At 40.1% G+C, this 13,516-nt stretch overlaps 3 protein-coding genes across 7 annotated transcripts; 1 reads left to right on the top strand and 2 right to left on the bottom strand.

Moving 5' to 3' along the window:
- Positions 1 to 375: 375 nt before the first annotated feature.
- Positions 376 to 3,802, bottom strand: sfrp2l (secreted frizzled-related protein 2 like). Its single transcript, XM_056373243.1, has 3 exons — positions 2,284 to 3,802; positions 1,969 to 2,049; positions 376 to 1,757 (listed from the first exon to the last, which is right to left on the bottom strand). Exons 1-3 carry the CDS (start codon positions 2,807 to 2,809, stop codon positions 1,342 to 1,344), a joined length of 1,023 nt encoding a protein of 340 aa, XP_056229218.1. The 5' UTR covers positions 2,810 to 3,802; the 3' UTR covers positions 376 to 1,341.
- A 1,201-nt stretch (positions 3,803 to 5,003) lies between these two features.
- lamtor1 (late endosomal/lysosomal adaptor, MAPK and MTOR activator 1) lies at positions 5,004 to 10,402 on the top strand. Its single transcript, XM_056374668.1, has 5 exons — positions 5,004 to 5,244; positions 6,748 to 6,893; positions 7,009 to 7,086; positions 7,880 to 8,003; positions 8,348 to 10,402. The coding sequence occupies exons 1-5, from the start codon at positions 5,203 to 5,205 to the stop codon at positions 8,438 to 8,440; spliced, it is 483 nt and encodes a 160-aa protein (XP_056230643.1). The 5' UTR covers positions 5,004 to 5,202; the 3' UTR covers positions 8,441 to 10,402.
- A 140-nt stretch (positions 10,403 to 10,542) lies between these two features.
- Positions 10,543 to 13,352, bottom strand: lrrc51 (leucine rich repeat containing 51). 5 transcript variants are annotated; one of them, XM_056374664.1, is made up of 5 exons: positions 13,115 to 13,352; positions 12,592 to 12,670; positions 12,073 to 12,278; positions 11,750 to 11,898; positions 10,543 to 11,053 (listed from the first exon to the last, which is right to left on the bottom strand). In XM_056374664.1, the coding sequence occupies exons 1-5, from the start codon at positions 13,205 to 13,207 to the stop codon at positions 11,032 to 11,034; spliced, it is 549 nt and encodes a 182-aa protein (XP_056230639.1). In that variant the 5' UTR covers positions 13,208 to 13,352; the 3' UTR covers positions 10,543 to 11,031. The 5 variants fall into 5 exon arrangements, with proteins under 5 accessions (XP_056230639.1, XP_056230637.1, XP_056230641.1 ...); XM_056374662.1 differs by having other exon boundaries at positions 10,543 to 11,087; XM_056374666.1 differs by having other exon boundaries at positions 10,543 to 11,087; positions 12,872 to 13,352.
- Between the last annotated feature and the right edge of the window lie 164 nt (positions 13,353 to 13,516).

A 13,516-nucleotide genomic window follows, 5' to 3' on the forward strand; every position in this document is an offset into this window, starting at 1 on the left:
CATTCTTGATAGGACATACAGTTAACCTCTTGTCCAGATATTTAGAATAGGACCAACACTAAAAAGGAGCAGACAGTGAGACAGTGAGAGGCAGTGTGAAACAGACATTTGATATATCAAGTCAACATCAACAGGTGTGTGGTTGTATGGAGTCCAATTTCTTTTACTGAGTCATGATGGAAAGATCAAGAGAAACTGCACACACAAAGAAAAAGCTTATTTATGAAATACTATCTAATATTACTCAACACAATATAAATGTTTTTTAATCAAAGCTTATTTAAATGAATAAAAATCAACCAAATATTTAAAGCCTACAATAGAATCATGTTGGGTACAAATAAATGTAATAAAATACAAAAATAGAGACCAAACCCAAATCTAAATGATTTATTGTTCATATCATATCACATTTCCTGTCCTGTCTTTCTTTTCAGTGCTTCTCTTCTCATGTGACTTGAGATTATAGCATCCCAACATGTGATAATCACCCCCTTGTCTTTCAACATAAGTGTTTTCACCCATCTAACTACTGATGCTTGAGCGTCTGTGAAAAACAATGATAAAATAGTTGTAAATAGTCAAAGAAAAACGCATGTTTAATGTATATATATAAGTATTACGATAAAAGTTTAGTACAGTTTAAGAAAATATTTTATCATTACAGGAATAACAACAATTATACTGCTTCACCCCAAATATGTATCAGTAGAAAACTTGATGAGATCAGTCTATTACCAAAACCATTTTGTCTCTTCTATATACACAAATGTACACAAAAATACAAAAAAATACACAAATATTGCCACAGCTGGAATTATATAAACCTTTGTGTGCCACTTGTAGAAGTAACTTTTGTCACAATGCCTCTGTCACACTAAAAGAATTACGGTCTAATAACTTTACAGCAAGTTGCAGAAATGCCTGCTCTCTGTTTGTTGTCATTGAAAAGCTAAGTCCATTTTCAGTACAAAGAAAACCTCTTGGTTTGTCAGTTTGTAAAAATGATGCTCGATTTTACTTGAGGGAACACAAACACGGTGAATAATGAAAATTATGGTGTCATGATAAATTTGGTAACAACTTCATATGACACAAAATAATACGTACTTAGTGCTGAAGATTTGATTGGTTATTGATTGAGTGGTGTTTTCAGAGTTAATCAGGAACAAATAATTGAGAAAGTCATTACATAGTATCTAAGAATCTGTGCGTGTGATTTATTCAGTGTTACTTTACGAACTACTTGTTTCCTGATGTGTTCCTTACTTTTTCTTTGGTAACCAAAGACCACAAAGCATCGTCCATGAGGCAGGACTACAGTGGTTGATGACTCCCTGTCTACAGCTCTGGACAGGGCTGTTTAAGGAGAGCTCTGATAAACTTCTTCAACTCTTTGTCCCCTCTGGTCCACCTCACCAGCCGAGTCAACACCAGCCTTCCCTCTTCAGCCTGAGCAAGGGCCAGGTACCATCCACCTGGAGCCCCATACCCGTCCTTCCCTCCTTTAGCGTGTCCTTTACCCATCTGTTCCTCCTCCAACACCCTGTCTTCGTTTGTGTCTGTAGAGTCTAGGCCAGGACAGGTACAGGTGCCTCCTTCTTGCAGCCACAAAGCACTGTGGGCCATTGCGCCTCCGACCCCTTCGGCCCTCTCCGCACCTCCCCCTGCCCACCTCAGAATGCGGCTGCGGGCCATAGGCACCAGCTGACGGTCCCCTCCCACCGTCGACACACTGCCCAGACGCATCTTAAATGCTGCAACAGAGACAGAGAAAACATGATTTAACAGGTGTCATATCAGACACATTGTAAAAAAAACCTCTCTATCGCTGTGATAAGATGACTTGTTCTGTGGCCTGCTTTGTGAGAATCAAGTTTGAAAAAAAGTTGAGTAGTAATACAGATCTTAGAAAAAGGTATGTACAGTATTGTGTAGTCTACATTATCTACATCAGATTGTTCTCACCATATGGACTGTGGCAGAAGTTTTCCTGGATGTCAGTCTGTCCCTCAGCAGCAAGACTGCAGGCATCACAGATTACACTGCCTGGGGGGTGGAAAATAGAGGTGATTAGATAACTGTGAGTGTCTCTGCAGAGGGGATGTAAAATAAAATCACAGTGGTGGAGTAGGACTGCTGCTTTTGCAGACACTCTGATTCTGGATCAGAAACTCCAGAATCAATGCATGCAAAACAACCTTAGGATAAAATAGGATCAAATAAAACATTGGTCTCCTGAATACAAAAACCTACTGAACACAAACAGATCCATCCACTGACCTTTCAGCGCCTCCTCGTGCTTCACCTCCTCTGCCGTCCGCCCCTCCTGCTCTCCGGTTGCCGGGATACAGAGCTCGGTCCCGCGCGGGAACCGGGTGCAGTTAAACATCTCGGGCCAGGGAAACCCGAAGGCGCTCATGACGGGAACACAGCCGTCCCGCACGGCCTCGCACAGGCTCCTGCAGGGGCTGACCGGCCCGCTGAGCTCCGGCAGACACACCGGGGCGAACAGCGAGCACAGGAACTTCTTGGTGTCCCGGTGGCAGAGCTTGGAGATGAGGGGCAGCCAGGCTGCCGACTGCTGCTGGGCCTCTCTCAGCGAATCATGGCCGAGCAAGTTAGGGATCCGCATGTGCCTGTAGCCGATCCCGTGGCACAGAGACAGGGTGCTCGGGATAGGTTTACACACCGAGCGGAGCGAGGAGCTGAACCCGAGCGACGGCGGCCCGAGGTGGGCAGGAGCCACGGTGTCAGAAGCACGAGAAGCTCCAAACAGCACAACAAAGCTGAGCAAAAAAACAGACATTGTTTTTGTTACAGCGAGCACAGAGTGAAGTCAAAAAAGCTGCGGCACTTCTGCCTGGACTTGACCGGCTTGTAGGTGTAAACAAAGAGGTGTGGAGGAAACGGGGGGTAAATGAGAGGGCAGGCGCCTCCCAGTCATCAACCCAGCCCATCAGACTGGTGCCTGCCTGACAACGGGGGCATGTACTGTTTGTTTCTTTGGTTCGTCATTCATGTTGTAAACTGGAAACTTTGTGGTAGACACATAGCCGGACAATGATGGTGCACTGAAGTACAGACATTTCTATAAACAAAAGGCAGACTCTACACTTTGTTTACACATTTGATAAATAAAATAAATGTTTTCAAAAGCCATTCTTTCTCCATCTTCAGCATTATTGTACATTCTGTTAATTATATTTGTACAATCTTGAGGATATGAACATTTCGTAATATGTCAACACTGTCAACATTTGAAGTTCAGGCCTATTTTATTTCATTTTATGCAGTATTCACAGCCTTTGTATATACTTTTTTCTTTTTCTATTTTTTGGCAATTTCTTAGGCAACAGGATTCAAATGCTTTGTAGATCCATAATAACTTCAATCAGCATAATCTTCAAGTTTTTAGGTTTTGAAAAGGGAGAAACATTTATAAAACAGACTATACAGCTGCCTATAATTTGCTCATGTTTGTAAGAAATGAATACATATTTGAACAGAATAGGATGCTGTTTTAGTGTGTGTAGCGTTACCTGTCAGTACTGGAAATAAAGTAAAGTGTGTGGTACTCTGTCATCATACTCAGCCAGAGGGTGTCATAGACCCTTTCATTTTTTTCCAAGGAGACTGCCACATGTGCACCAACAAGCCTCATCCTGTTGCCGTCTATCACCCTTGTCGTCTCACTCAACTTGGCCTTGGACAGTATTCCACAGCAAAACCCGAGGAGGGAAACAATTGAAAGCTTTAGAAGAGCTATAGAACAAAGAAGACACTACTGAACAGCCAGTCGGCATTAAATCAGCCAACCTATAAAGCTTACAGTCACTTTTAAAATTGGGAGTGTGTGTTGTGTTTCTCATTTTCCAGCTTCACCAACCTCATGTTCCTGTGTAGTCTCCAGCACTAAATCAACATATTTAGGGGATGACCGTGCACCCCTACAGCCCAAGAGAGAAAGCTCTTATTGTGCATACACCAGTCTTTAGTTCAACTGAATTAAACAGCAAAGCAAAATCAGTCACAAAAACATATGTACCATACATATATTCTATATGTAACTAATGTATTGTAAAAGGTTGTTGATTTGTGAGGAAAACAAAAGGAAAACCTAAGTAAAGTTGTTTGGTGTTTAAAAGTTACACAAGACTACAACGCATGATGTTGTATGAACGTCTATCAATCAATTATAAATTCTGAAGGGATGAAGATTTTGAATTGATTCATAAAAAGTGCTTGTATTGGATTGGTACTCTGTATCAGCCAAAAAAAACCTCAGTTTTGCTAAGGTGAGAAAACATCAGATGGGTGCATCCCTATTAGCACATGCAATAGGCACAGCTCTCGTGTAGAATATTGGTATTGTTCAATACAGACCTTACAGAAACAGCTATGCAATTCTGTGTGTCCATAGGTCAGCAAAAAAGGGACAAGGTGTCACTCATACATATTACAGGATGAAAGTTTAAGGTTTGCCCAAACTGAAAAAAATATTCTTATTTTTGTCATTTTTCAAAATATTTTTTTAACAAGGCCTACAGTTTTTACATTAAAACACATTCTTCTCAAAGCACATGCATTATGTATTAGTGCAATGCTACTGTGACAATGCTAATGAAGTGGCAAGTGACAGGAAGAACCACACAACAGGACAACATTCACAACAACACAGTCAGACGACACATCAGAGGCCTGTACTACAGGCAGGATTTGGAGTTGACAAACTAACCTCATGTTTAATCCTGGGTTTCCAGGGTTACAGTGGGTCACATTTTACTGTAGGTTAGTTGTGCAGCATAAGCATAAGCACAATAAAGCCTACACTAGTTATGTAACTTAACTGAAACCTCGAACTGAAATTAAATGATGATCTTGCTCATATGTTTATTGTGTTTATCTATTTATTAATTTAACAAATCTCACGGTTGAAATTTGCACCATCACATGACGAAGGCCACGGCCGCTTCTCAAGTACCGGAAGTGGTCGTTGTGTTGTTGCACCACAGCTGCTGTCATGTGATAGCTCGACCGAGGAGCTGCTGTTGACAGTAGCTTCCCTACCTTTGGATGAAGCTAACACATAACCGCGAAGGAAAGAAGTTTTATGTTTGTTGGAGAGGATAAAACACGGCTCCATTTCTGACGGAGAACAGGGAAGCTGGGGTTGTGTAGCTTCGACCCTTGGACGCTGCCATGGGTTGCTGTTACAGCAGCGAGAACGAGACCACAGAGCAGGTAGCTGTTAGCCGCTAAGTGGCTAAAACTGTCCCGATAAATACAAGATGGGTTATTAAGGAAACAATATGTGTAATATAATTGTATTCATAGAGTATGTTTAATACATAAAAATGCATTTTAGGGACTGTGCCGAGGTTACCAAGTGACCGCTGTTTTGTTGGTTAAAGTTATATGACACCTATAAAGTAGCTTTAGCTAATTAGCCTCAGCCTACGGGTAAGGCCTGGTCCAAAGCAGCCTGGGAAGTTGGCACATAGATGAAAAATGGTTATAGATATGAAGAGCTGTGCAGATCTGCATGCTTGAAAGAAAACTACAAATGGCAGCTTATTTACAGCCACTTTTACGACCAGCAGGGAATGATAATTTATATTTTAGTTATTTTAATTCTTTCCTGAAACATGGAGAGTAGTGGGTTACTACTAAATTACTCAGTCCTCAGTTGTGACATTTAGAGGTACACCACCAACAGAGGTGACTTATATTCTGGGTACCGTGTTTTTGATGTATGCTATGTCATATGACTCCCATGCTATTTTTAGTTTGCGGAAACAGCTCCTTTTCAGCCTCATGCGGAATATTTTCCTCATGCAGTTTATCTTAACAATAGCAATTGGAGTGCAATGGAAATAATTCTTAACCTCTCCTATTGAGTTATGCCCATATATTGCGCATTAGTCTGAAAATGTAGCTTATTTGGTTGTATTTATCATCACTTAATAGAATTGTGCTGCTTGTTCAAGTCAATGTCAACTTGATTATTTTCAATGATTCAGTCAGGTTTTACTTGCATTAAGTGAACTACTATAGGATTAGTTGGAACTGTTTTTCAGGTGTAATTCAATTTAGAGAGGGTGGTTGACTACAGGGATGTTTATTTTGAATTTATTTTCTGAAGGTGGGCTGACAGTTGTGCATGCACACACACACACACACACACACACACACACACACACACACACACACACAGACAGACAGGAAAGAATCCCTTCTCACATGGCACTGATGTTCTGGGATATTTTAACTGTTTAACTGATAGTATTAGTTGGTCAAAATTTGTATTGTAAGCTGTTAGTTATGAACAACCCTAGTTAAGGAACTTGGTTCATGACTCCCGTAATGTTTTTCTGTGAGTGCAAGAACTGGGAACTGAGCTTTGAACATTTTCTACAAGGCTTGTAATGATGTTTTTACCATGTGTGTTATTTGATAACTAATACTTTTTTCACAACATCTAATTGTTATGTTGTAACATAACACTTTAATTTTTGTATCCAGTGGAGAAACCACAGTTAACGGATCACAAAATACTCAATTGTTTAATATTATAGTCTCAACTATTACAATTTCATCACGTTCCTGAATTAAAAATGAATAAGCACATCCTTTGGCACTCCTTTCTACGGTTTGAGTTGCTGCACAATTGTAACAAAAATTGTTAAAATGCCATGATCTGAATCATCATCATCATTCAGTTATATTGTGATTGACCTGCTCTAGGACCCTGATGAACGTAAGCCGCTGATCCCCCACCCGAACCCTGTCAGCAAACCTCCAAATGGGACAGACTGGATCACTACCAATGTCCCATCAGCACGGACAGATGAACAGGCCCTCCTCACATCCATCCTCCACAAGACAGCACAGTAAGACGCTTCTTCGTGCAACCTTAGACAAGCCAGACTCAGCATGTGTTTCCTGATAATAAAACAGTAAATCATCTGTCCTTTAATAAACCTAACTTTATATCCTCTGTGCCAGGAACATCATTGATGTCTCAGCAGCTGACTCTGTCATGATGGAGCAGCATGAATACATGGACAAAGCTCGGCAATACAGGTATGTGAGTGAGTGGTCAAGTAATAATTGTTATGGAAGGCTGTCACTCTTCTGCAGTTGTTGTTTTTGTTTTATGTGTGTGGGTGTGGAAAGGGCGTGGGTCTCTGTTTGGACATAAATTTGGTTTCAATGGAATGAATGTCAATGCGCTCATCAGGAGATAGTTGTCATTCCCAAGCTAAATCAGGTCTTCAAATCAATTAAAGCAAAATAAAAGAAACTTTCTTAGTTTCCAAGATTTTCAGCTTAACACTGTGCTATAGCTGCTATATTAAGTTGCTGAGGTGCTTCATTGTTTTTTGGTTGTACCTGATCAAATTAAAGAATGGAAAAGTACATCATTTGAATTAATGAGTTGATTTAGATATTACCAAAAAGAAAGCTAGCTGTATATCCAGAGACATATACTGGTTGGTTGGTACACCCCTTGTGGGTGGGAATAATGAAATTGTAAATGGTTTTTGAAATGTTCTCACCAATCCAGTGGCTCAAGAAGGTGGTCAGGGAAGTGAACAAAAAAAAAAACCAAAAAAAAATTGAAACATAGACCTTTCCCCTCTAGTGTAACCTTAAACCTCAGATCCAGTGACACCTAGTGGAAGTTTGAAGAATACTAACAAACACAGCAGCTACTTTTATGCTGAAATACAGTTACAGATTAAAATAAATCAGGTTAAAGAGCTGAGGTGAGGTTTTCTGGACAAACTGTGTTTTAAACATAAACTCTAAACTGCAGGGCAATGACAGGGCAACAGCTCCAGTAAGCATCTGTTTTTGTTTTTTTTCTTTTCAGTACGAAGCTCGCTGTGTTGAGTAACAGTCTGCCCCAGAAGAAAGCCCTTGCTCTCCCCTCCCTCACCAGCCAGCCCCACCAAGTGCTTGCGAGTGACCTGGTGCCATACTCAGATGTACAGCAGGTAATCATACACTACCACACACAGAAGATACGTTGGCATACATTGCTTCTTGTCATGTGGGATTTCCTTGTTGGCTGCATTAATCATCAGAGAGATACTCTTTTGGAAACAGTATACTACATGTGGAACTGTATAGTATTTCATTGAGTGGGGGGTGTGAGGAAATGTGTGACTTAAAATAGATCCTAAAGATATCTAATGCTTTGCCATTGTTGCCTCTTTTGTCTGCCTGATATCCCGTTGGTCTGTTGTTGGACTAGCCTTGTTTTTCTCAGCGAAATTGGGAATTTGAGGTAGTTTGTACACTTCACATAAACTCTAACTGTCTTCCTCTTTCTTTGCAGGTGTCCAAGATAGCAGCTTATGCTTACAGTGCAATCTCTCAAATCAAAGTGGATGCTAAAGAAGAACTGGTCGTCCAGTTTGCCATTCCCTGATTCTGCGACTCTGGCCTACATATTGTTCCTCCCATCCCGCTCTTTCTGTGTCACTCCTGCATCCTCACCCTCCAGCCCACCATTTATTAAAGCATATTGGTCCTTGTGCTTCTTAGCTATGCCTCTAACTGCTACAAAGACAGAGACAATGTAGGTTTGCACCATATGGCTGTCCACTAGTGTACTTAATTATGGGTCAGTGACAAATTGTCATCATGGAAGATGGTTTCCTGTAGATGGGCACTGGAGTATGATCTCATATTTACAACAACCAGGCCTCCACTGTATGTAATGTGTAGATCAGAGGCTTTGTCAGAACCAGCTGTGGAAAAATCATTGTTCATTCTTCTTTGTGATTTCTCTTAACGGTTGTCTCAGTGTCTTTATTTTGTTAGTTTACCTAGCCTGTACTTAAGCAAGGCTAGCTCTACACCCCAGACTGTTATCAGGAGGCATGGAAGAATGCACAGTATATTCACCTTTGGCAGAGCTGTAGGATTTTTGGCACAAGGCATTTGATATTGCTGTATTTACTTACATACAATCTCTACTGGAATAAGAGAAATGATTCATCTCTCTGGCATGGAATAACCAAAATTATCACTGTACCATATGTGCAAGTTCAGTGGTTGAGTAGTTTAAACATTTACCTGGATAAAAAAAACTTGCAACGGGGCTTAAAGTTTGCACTTCATGTGTCTTTAACTCTGTTCTGACACTGCCCATTCCCCAGTGTTTCTCCTTGCACAGCAAGATATATGTAAAGATCAGAATCAAGGAAAAGAATATGTTTTCTATTAAGATAAAGTTGTCATTATAATTTAAAGGGTTGTAATGATGTATGCTGGCAAGATCTGGGTATCAAACATCCTACAGTAATCTGGTGTCCCTCTGCATCAACATGAATCAGTGAACTTACCTGATTTGAGTAAATTTCATTTGACATTTTTAGCTGTAATGTTTAAAAACTGACAGTGAAACAGGTTGGTAATTTGTTGTCCAGGGTGTGATCTGTTATTTTAGTTGAGTGACCTGTCCATGGTTGGTGTCCTGTGGTGGGTGAGGATGCAAACACAAGCTGGGTGGGTGCTGGGTGGGCCTACTAATGTCACAAGGGGGCGGGAACGGCTGGAGCTTTCTTGGGGCACAAGTTCTCAAGTTTACAGACAGTAATTTGTCCTCTGCAGTTTTCTAGCACTAAAATAATGAGCTGGCAGACTCTTTAAATCCCAGACCTTCACATATTTAATAGCAGTGGAGACATACAGAGATGAAGGAGTTGGGTGTGTAGAGGGTGCAGGGACAGATATCGTGTATTCATGCCTTCTTTGTACAGAATTTTCTGATTGAATATAAAAACAGATGATGGATTGTATGAAGTTCTTCTTTTTGTAGAGAGTTCATTGGCCAGGATTGGCTAAAGTCTTGTGGTGATTACAAATGTTTTTATGAAACACGAACACTTTTAAGGCCTGCAAAGCTTTTCGCTGCAGATTGTAATATGATTGAGTTGTTCATATTAATCAGAAACTAACCATTGTAGCAGTGTGGGGGAGTTGGGAGGGGGGGCGTTAACAATCTATGTACTACAGCAGATAAAATGATCCGAAACCTTTTTGTGATTATTTATTTGTGTTTTAAATGTATACTTGCTCTTCACAGGAGAGCACAGGAGAGCACATGACTATGCGTGGGCAGTGAGCATGGTGAGCTGCTCTTCAGTCTCTAAAGGGATGATCTGCCAGGCTGTGATTATTTCAACCACGCAATTGATTTGAGCTTTTTGCAAGGGGTTCTTGGCATTTTTTTCAGTTTTGTTTATTACTCAAATGTGTAATACTACCTGAAATATGTTTGTAATATCTTAGGCTAGTACCAAAAAGTTTTAAGATTTTTTTTTTTCTTTTTGTTTGTTTTTTTTTTTTTTTGGTTTAATTAATTCATTAAAGACTTTCAACATAAGCACCTGCGTCTTATTAAATAAATATTAACATCCACATGCTTATATCTGGGAAGTAACTGGTGCAGTAATTCAGAGACCATCACTGACAATAATAACTACTTCTCTTTGTTACAGCAAGATAATCCATAACAATATTCAAATATTAGCATAGCTTTAGTGATGTTCCTCACTTGTAAGTTGCTTTGGATAAAAGCATCTGCCAAGGTTAAATGTAAAATATTCCACAATCCACACCTATGTTTGCAACAATATTGAAGAATTGACATGAATCTATAGTATGTGAGAGCCGATATCTCAGGATCACTCACTGTTCACTATCAGACTGTTTTGGATTGCTGTAGCCCTGACTCCTGTTTGGACTATCTAATAATAAATTGTTCATATCAGTAGATAAAAAAAAAAAACAATAACAATGCAGATATGACCAGATATATACAGGCAAACATACAGCATATTCAATATTATACAAGTTTTTCAGCAGTGGATGTGGAGCACAGGTCATTTGAGTGAAACTATGATTTTAACACACCACAATGGAGATGAGTGAGCAGTCACTGGAGAGTTTCCTTGCGTCTGCTGTGGTTGTTGCTGTGATGCCAGATCTTTGCCATGACTTGCTCCTGCCGTGTTACAGCACTGAAGTCCATTGTCTTTAACCGAGGCAAAGCATTAATCACACGATTCCTTAACACAGAAAGACATGCACAATTTATACATGTGGACTATGTAGTTTATGTACATTTTCTGTGTCTTCACAGAAAAATCCAAACTGAATGCTGAAGAGGTTTCTCTTTGCTTGGCATTATCTCTACTTTAGTGATGCTACACATATATTAGAAATTGCGATACAATTTAATCAAAAAGCTGCATTGGTTCTTCCTTTCAGTGGAATCAGGTTTAACCAGCAGCCCTCTTGCTGTGTGTGTTTGTAAGTAGTGTTGCTATGCAGACTAGGACGTGTTATATGAGCTTGATTTACATTTAAGCACCTGTTAGAACATTATGCACCTACAAGCTTGCCAAGCATTCATGTCTCACATGGACACACACACACTCACAATGTAATTGCACTCTTCTTGCGCAAGAGTAGTCCCCCACTCTACACCTCTGAAGTGTATGACAGTATAAGGTGCTGACTTTGACTCTGTTTTTGGTTCTGTTCTGTATGCAAACATCCAGCAGCTATGGGGGTGCTGCTGGGTGCTACTGTCGCTATGCTCAATAATATTGTTGTACAAAACAATATCTGTTAAGTAAAGGTATCGTACAACCAGACATATTATGTTTGTGCAGGATGTGTGTGTGTGATGTATGTTGGGATAACTTTGCTCAAAGACAGACTCCACCTGTAAGCTTTGTTGGCTTCAATGACATTTCCATGTAGAGTGATGGTGTGTAGATGTGGCAGCACTCCCAGTCTGTCCACCTCTGACAGAATAAAAATGCTGTTACCGTGAAGATACAACACACGCAGCTCACGCAGCTCACACAAAACCTGGAACACAAATACACATATTCATCCGTATTGCAGACGTTTAATCTAACAAGAATCACTCCTGCATTATTAAAAAAAGATGTGAGTGGTGTCGATAAACAGATATCTCTATAATTGATACCACAGTAAAAGGAGGAAGACCGCACCCAAACAAGGCATACAAAGAAAGCTCACATGTTCTATATGTGTGATTTGGTTGAATGAAAGGTCCAGCCAGGCAAGCTGTAATGGCTCAGCCAGGAAGTCGCTAACAGTCTTCTGGAGGTCATGAAGGTCAGTGATATTGTTATTATTGAGACGCAGTGAGTGGCTTTGGTACTTCATCTCTGAATTTCTCTTTAGAGGCCGTAGGCCACTGGTGGGTTCCTCTGTCCATGCATCTGAGACCACAAGTATAAGAAATAGTGAATATTAGGTACTGGCTTGATGATGGAATGAGTTGTTTGGTTATACTGTACATGCATCCACTTAGAGAAAAATAATACAGCCTATATGTACAAGTTTAGCAAAAACTACATACAATAATTTGATATATTAAAAAACTTATTTCTGGGTTATAATTAAGTGGCTATACTGCAGTACACTGTAATATGCAGCCATTACAACTGTAATAATGTTGTGTGATAATACAGGACATAAACATTAGTGTGAATATAAGGAGAGAAAAACCTTAGAGGAATATGACAGTACTACCTGCCAAACTGCTGATGTGTTTAAAAGATAAATCCACAGGAGCTCCATACATAGTCATACCTGTAAAAGGTTCACTCACCTGTTGGGAGGATAGTGACGTTATGACAAATTACAGGTGAGTGAACTGACAGAGATACTAATTCTCAAAGGCTTCATCATAACATTGTATACGCAATACACAGACAAGCCAAGCTTTAACAAATCAACCATTTCGACCAAATTTTTAGTTACTGACCTATCTTAATTAATTACGGATCTATCACAAATATCATACACTTACCCACAGTGTTAAGCAAGTAATGGAAACACGCTACTTTTCTTACGTTATTTGGAAAGCCCAAAGTCGATTTAGCTAGTTACCTGTACGAGAGACAACACGACATGTTTCCAAGGAAACAAAAAGGTACGTTATGGGAATTGTAGTTATGTTAGAATACGAGGGGACTGCGTATTCTAACAGGATTTCAGTACAATATGAGCATTTGTAAAAATACAAACAGTTAGTTTAGTAAGTAATACGCACGCGCGCGTGCTGGAAATCCCTTTTCATTTTGACACATTTTGACAGGCGTAGGCTACTCCGAAATTCATCAGGGATGGCGGAGTCAGTACCCATAGATTTTATTAAGACAGGTTCGAGCAGCTGAAACTTGACTACTGAGACTAATGCCACACAAACATAAGACAAAACAAATAAAACAATCGTAATATTGAAAGACTGCGAGGGGAGGGTGAAATCGAAACTTTAATTTAGTGGCGTCTCCCCGCCTACTTCCTCACCGACCGCCCCGGCGTAAGTCACGAGCGCATTGTTCAAGTGACGCACAGCCTTTAAACCAATCAATGTCGCCTCTTTTCTGATGCGTCGATACATGGGAACGGATTGGCTGGTTCAATCTCCACAGCCCTTTTTGAATATTGTGCG

Source organism: Seriola aureovittata, chromosome 4 (assembly GCF_021018895.1).
Source record: "Seriola aureovittata isolate HTS-2021-v1 ecotype China chromosome 4, ASM2101889v1, whole genome shotgun sequence".
Lineage (NCBI taxonomy): Eukaryota > Metazoa > Chordata > Actinopteri > Carangiformes > Carangidae > Seriola > Seriola aureovittata.

Bases quoted from the DNA above. Each gene is read 5' to 3' on its own strand.
- sfrp2l (XM_056373243.1), bottom strand. From the start codon at position 2,809: ATGTCTGTTTTTTTGCTCAGCTTTGTTGTGCTGTTTGGAGCTTCTCGT. The intron at 2,050-2,283 runs GTCAGTGGATGG...TCCACCCCCCAG, and splicing joins GCACGAGGAGGCGCTGAAAG to GCAGTGTAATCTGTGATGCC. The intron at 1,758-1,968 runs GTGAGAACAATC...TCTCTGTTGCAG, and splicing joins CTTCTGCCACAGTCCATATG to CATTTAAGATGCGTCTGGGC.
- lamtor1 (XM_056374668.1), top strand. From the start codon at position 5,203: ATGGGTTGCTGTTACAGCAGCGAGAACGAGACCACAGAGCAG. The intron at 5,245-6,747 runs GTAGCTGTTAGC...GACCTGCTCTAG, and splicing joins AGAACGAGACCACAGAGCAG to GACCCTGATGAACGTAAGCC. The intron at 7,087-7,879 runs GTATGTGAGTGA...TTTTCTTTTCAG, and splicing joins GACAAAGCTCGGCAATACAG to TACGAAGCTCGCTGTGTTGA.
- lrrc51 (XM_056374662.1), bottom strand. From the start codon at position 13,207: ATGGGTACTGACTCCGCCATCCCTGATGAATTTCGGAGTAGCCTACGC. The intron at 12,671-13,114 runs GTGCGTATTACT...TCCTCCCAACAG, and splicing joins GGGATTTCCAGCACGCGCGC to GTGAGTGAACCTTTTACAGG. The intron at 11,088-11,749 runs GTGGAGTCTGTC...TTCTGTGTTAAG, and splicing joins GAAGCCAACAAAGCTTACAG to GAATCGTGTGATTAATGCTT.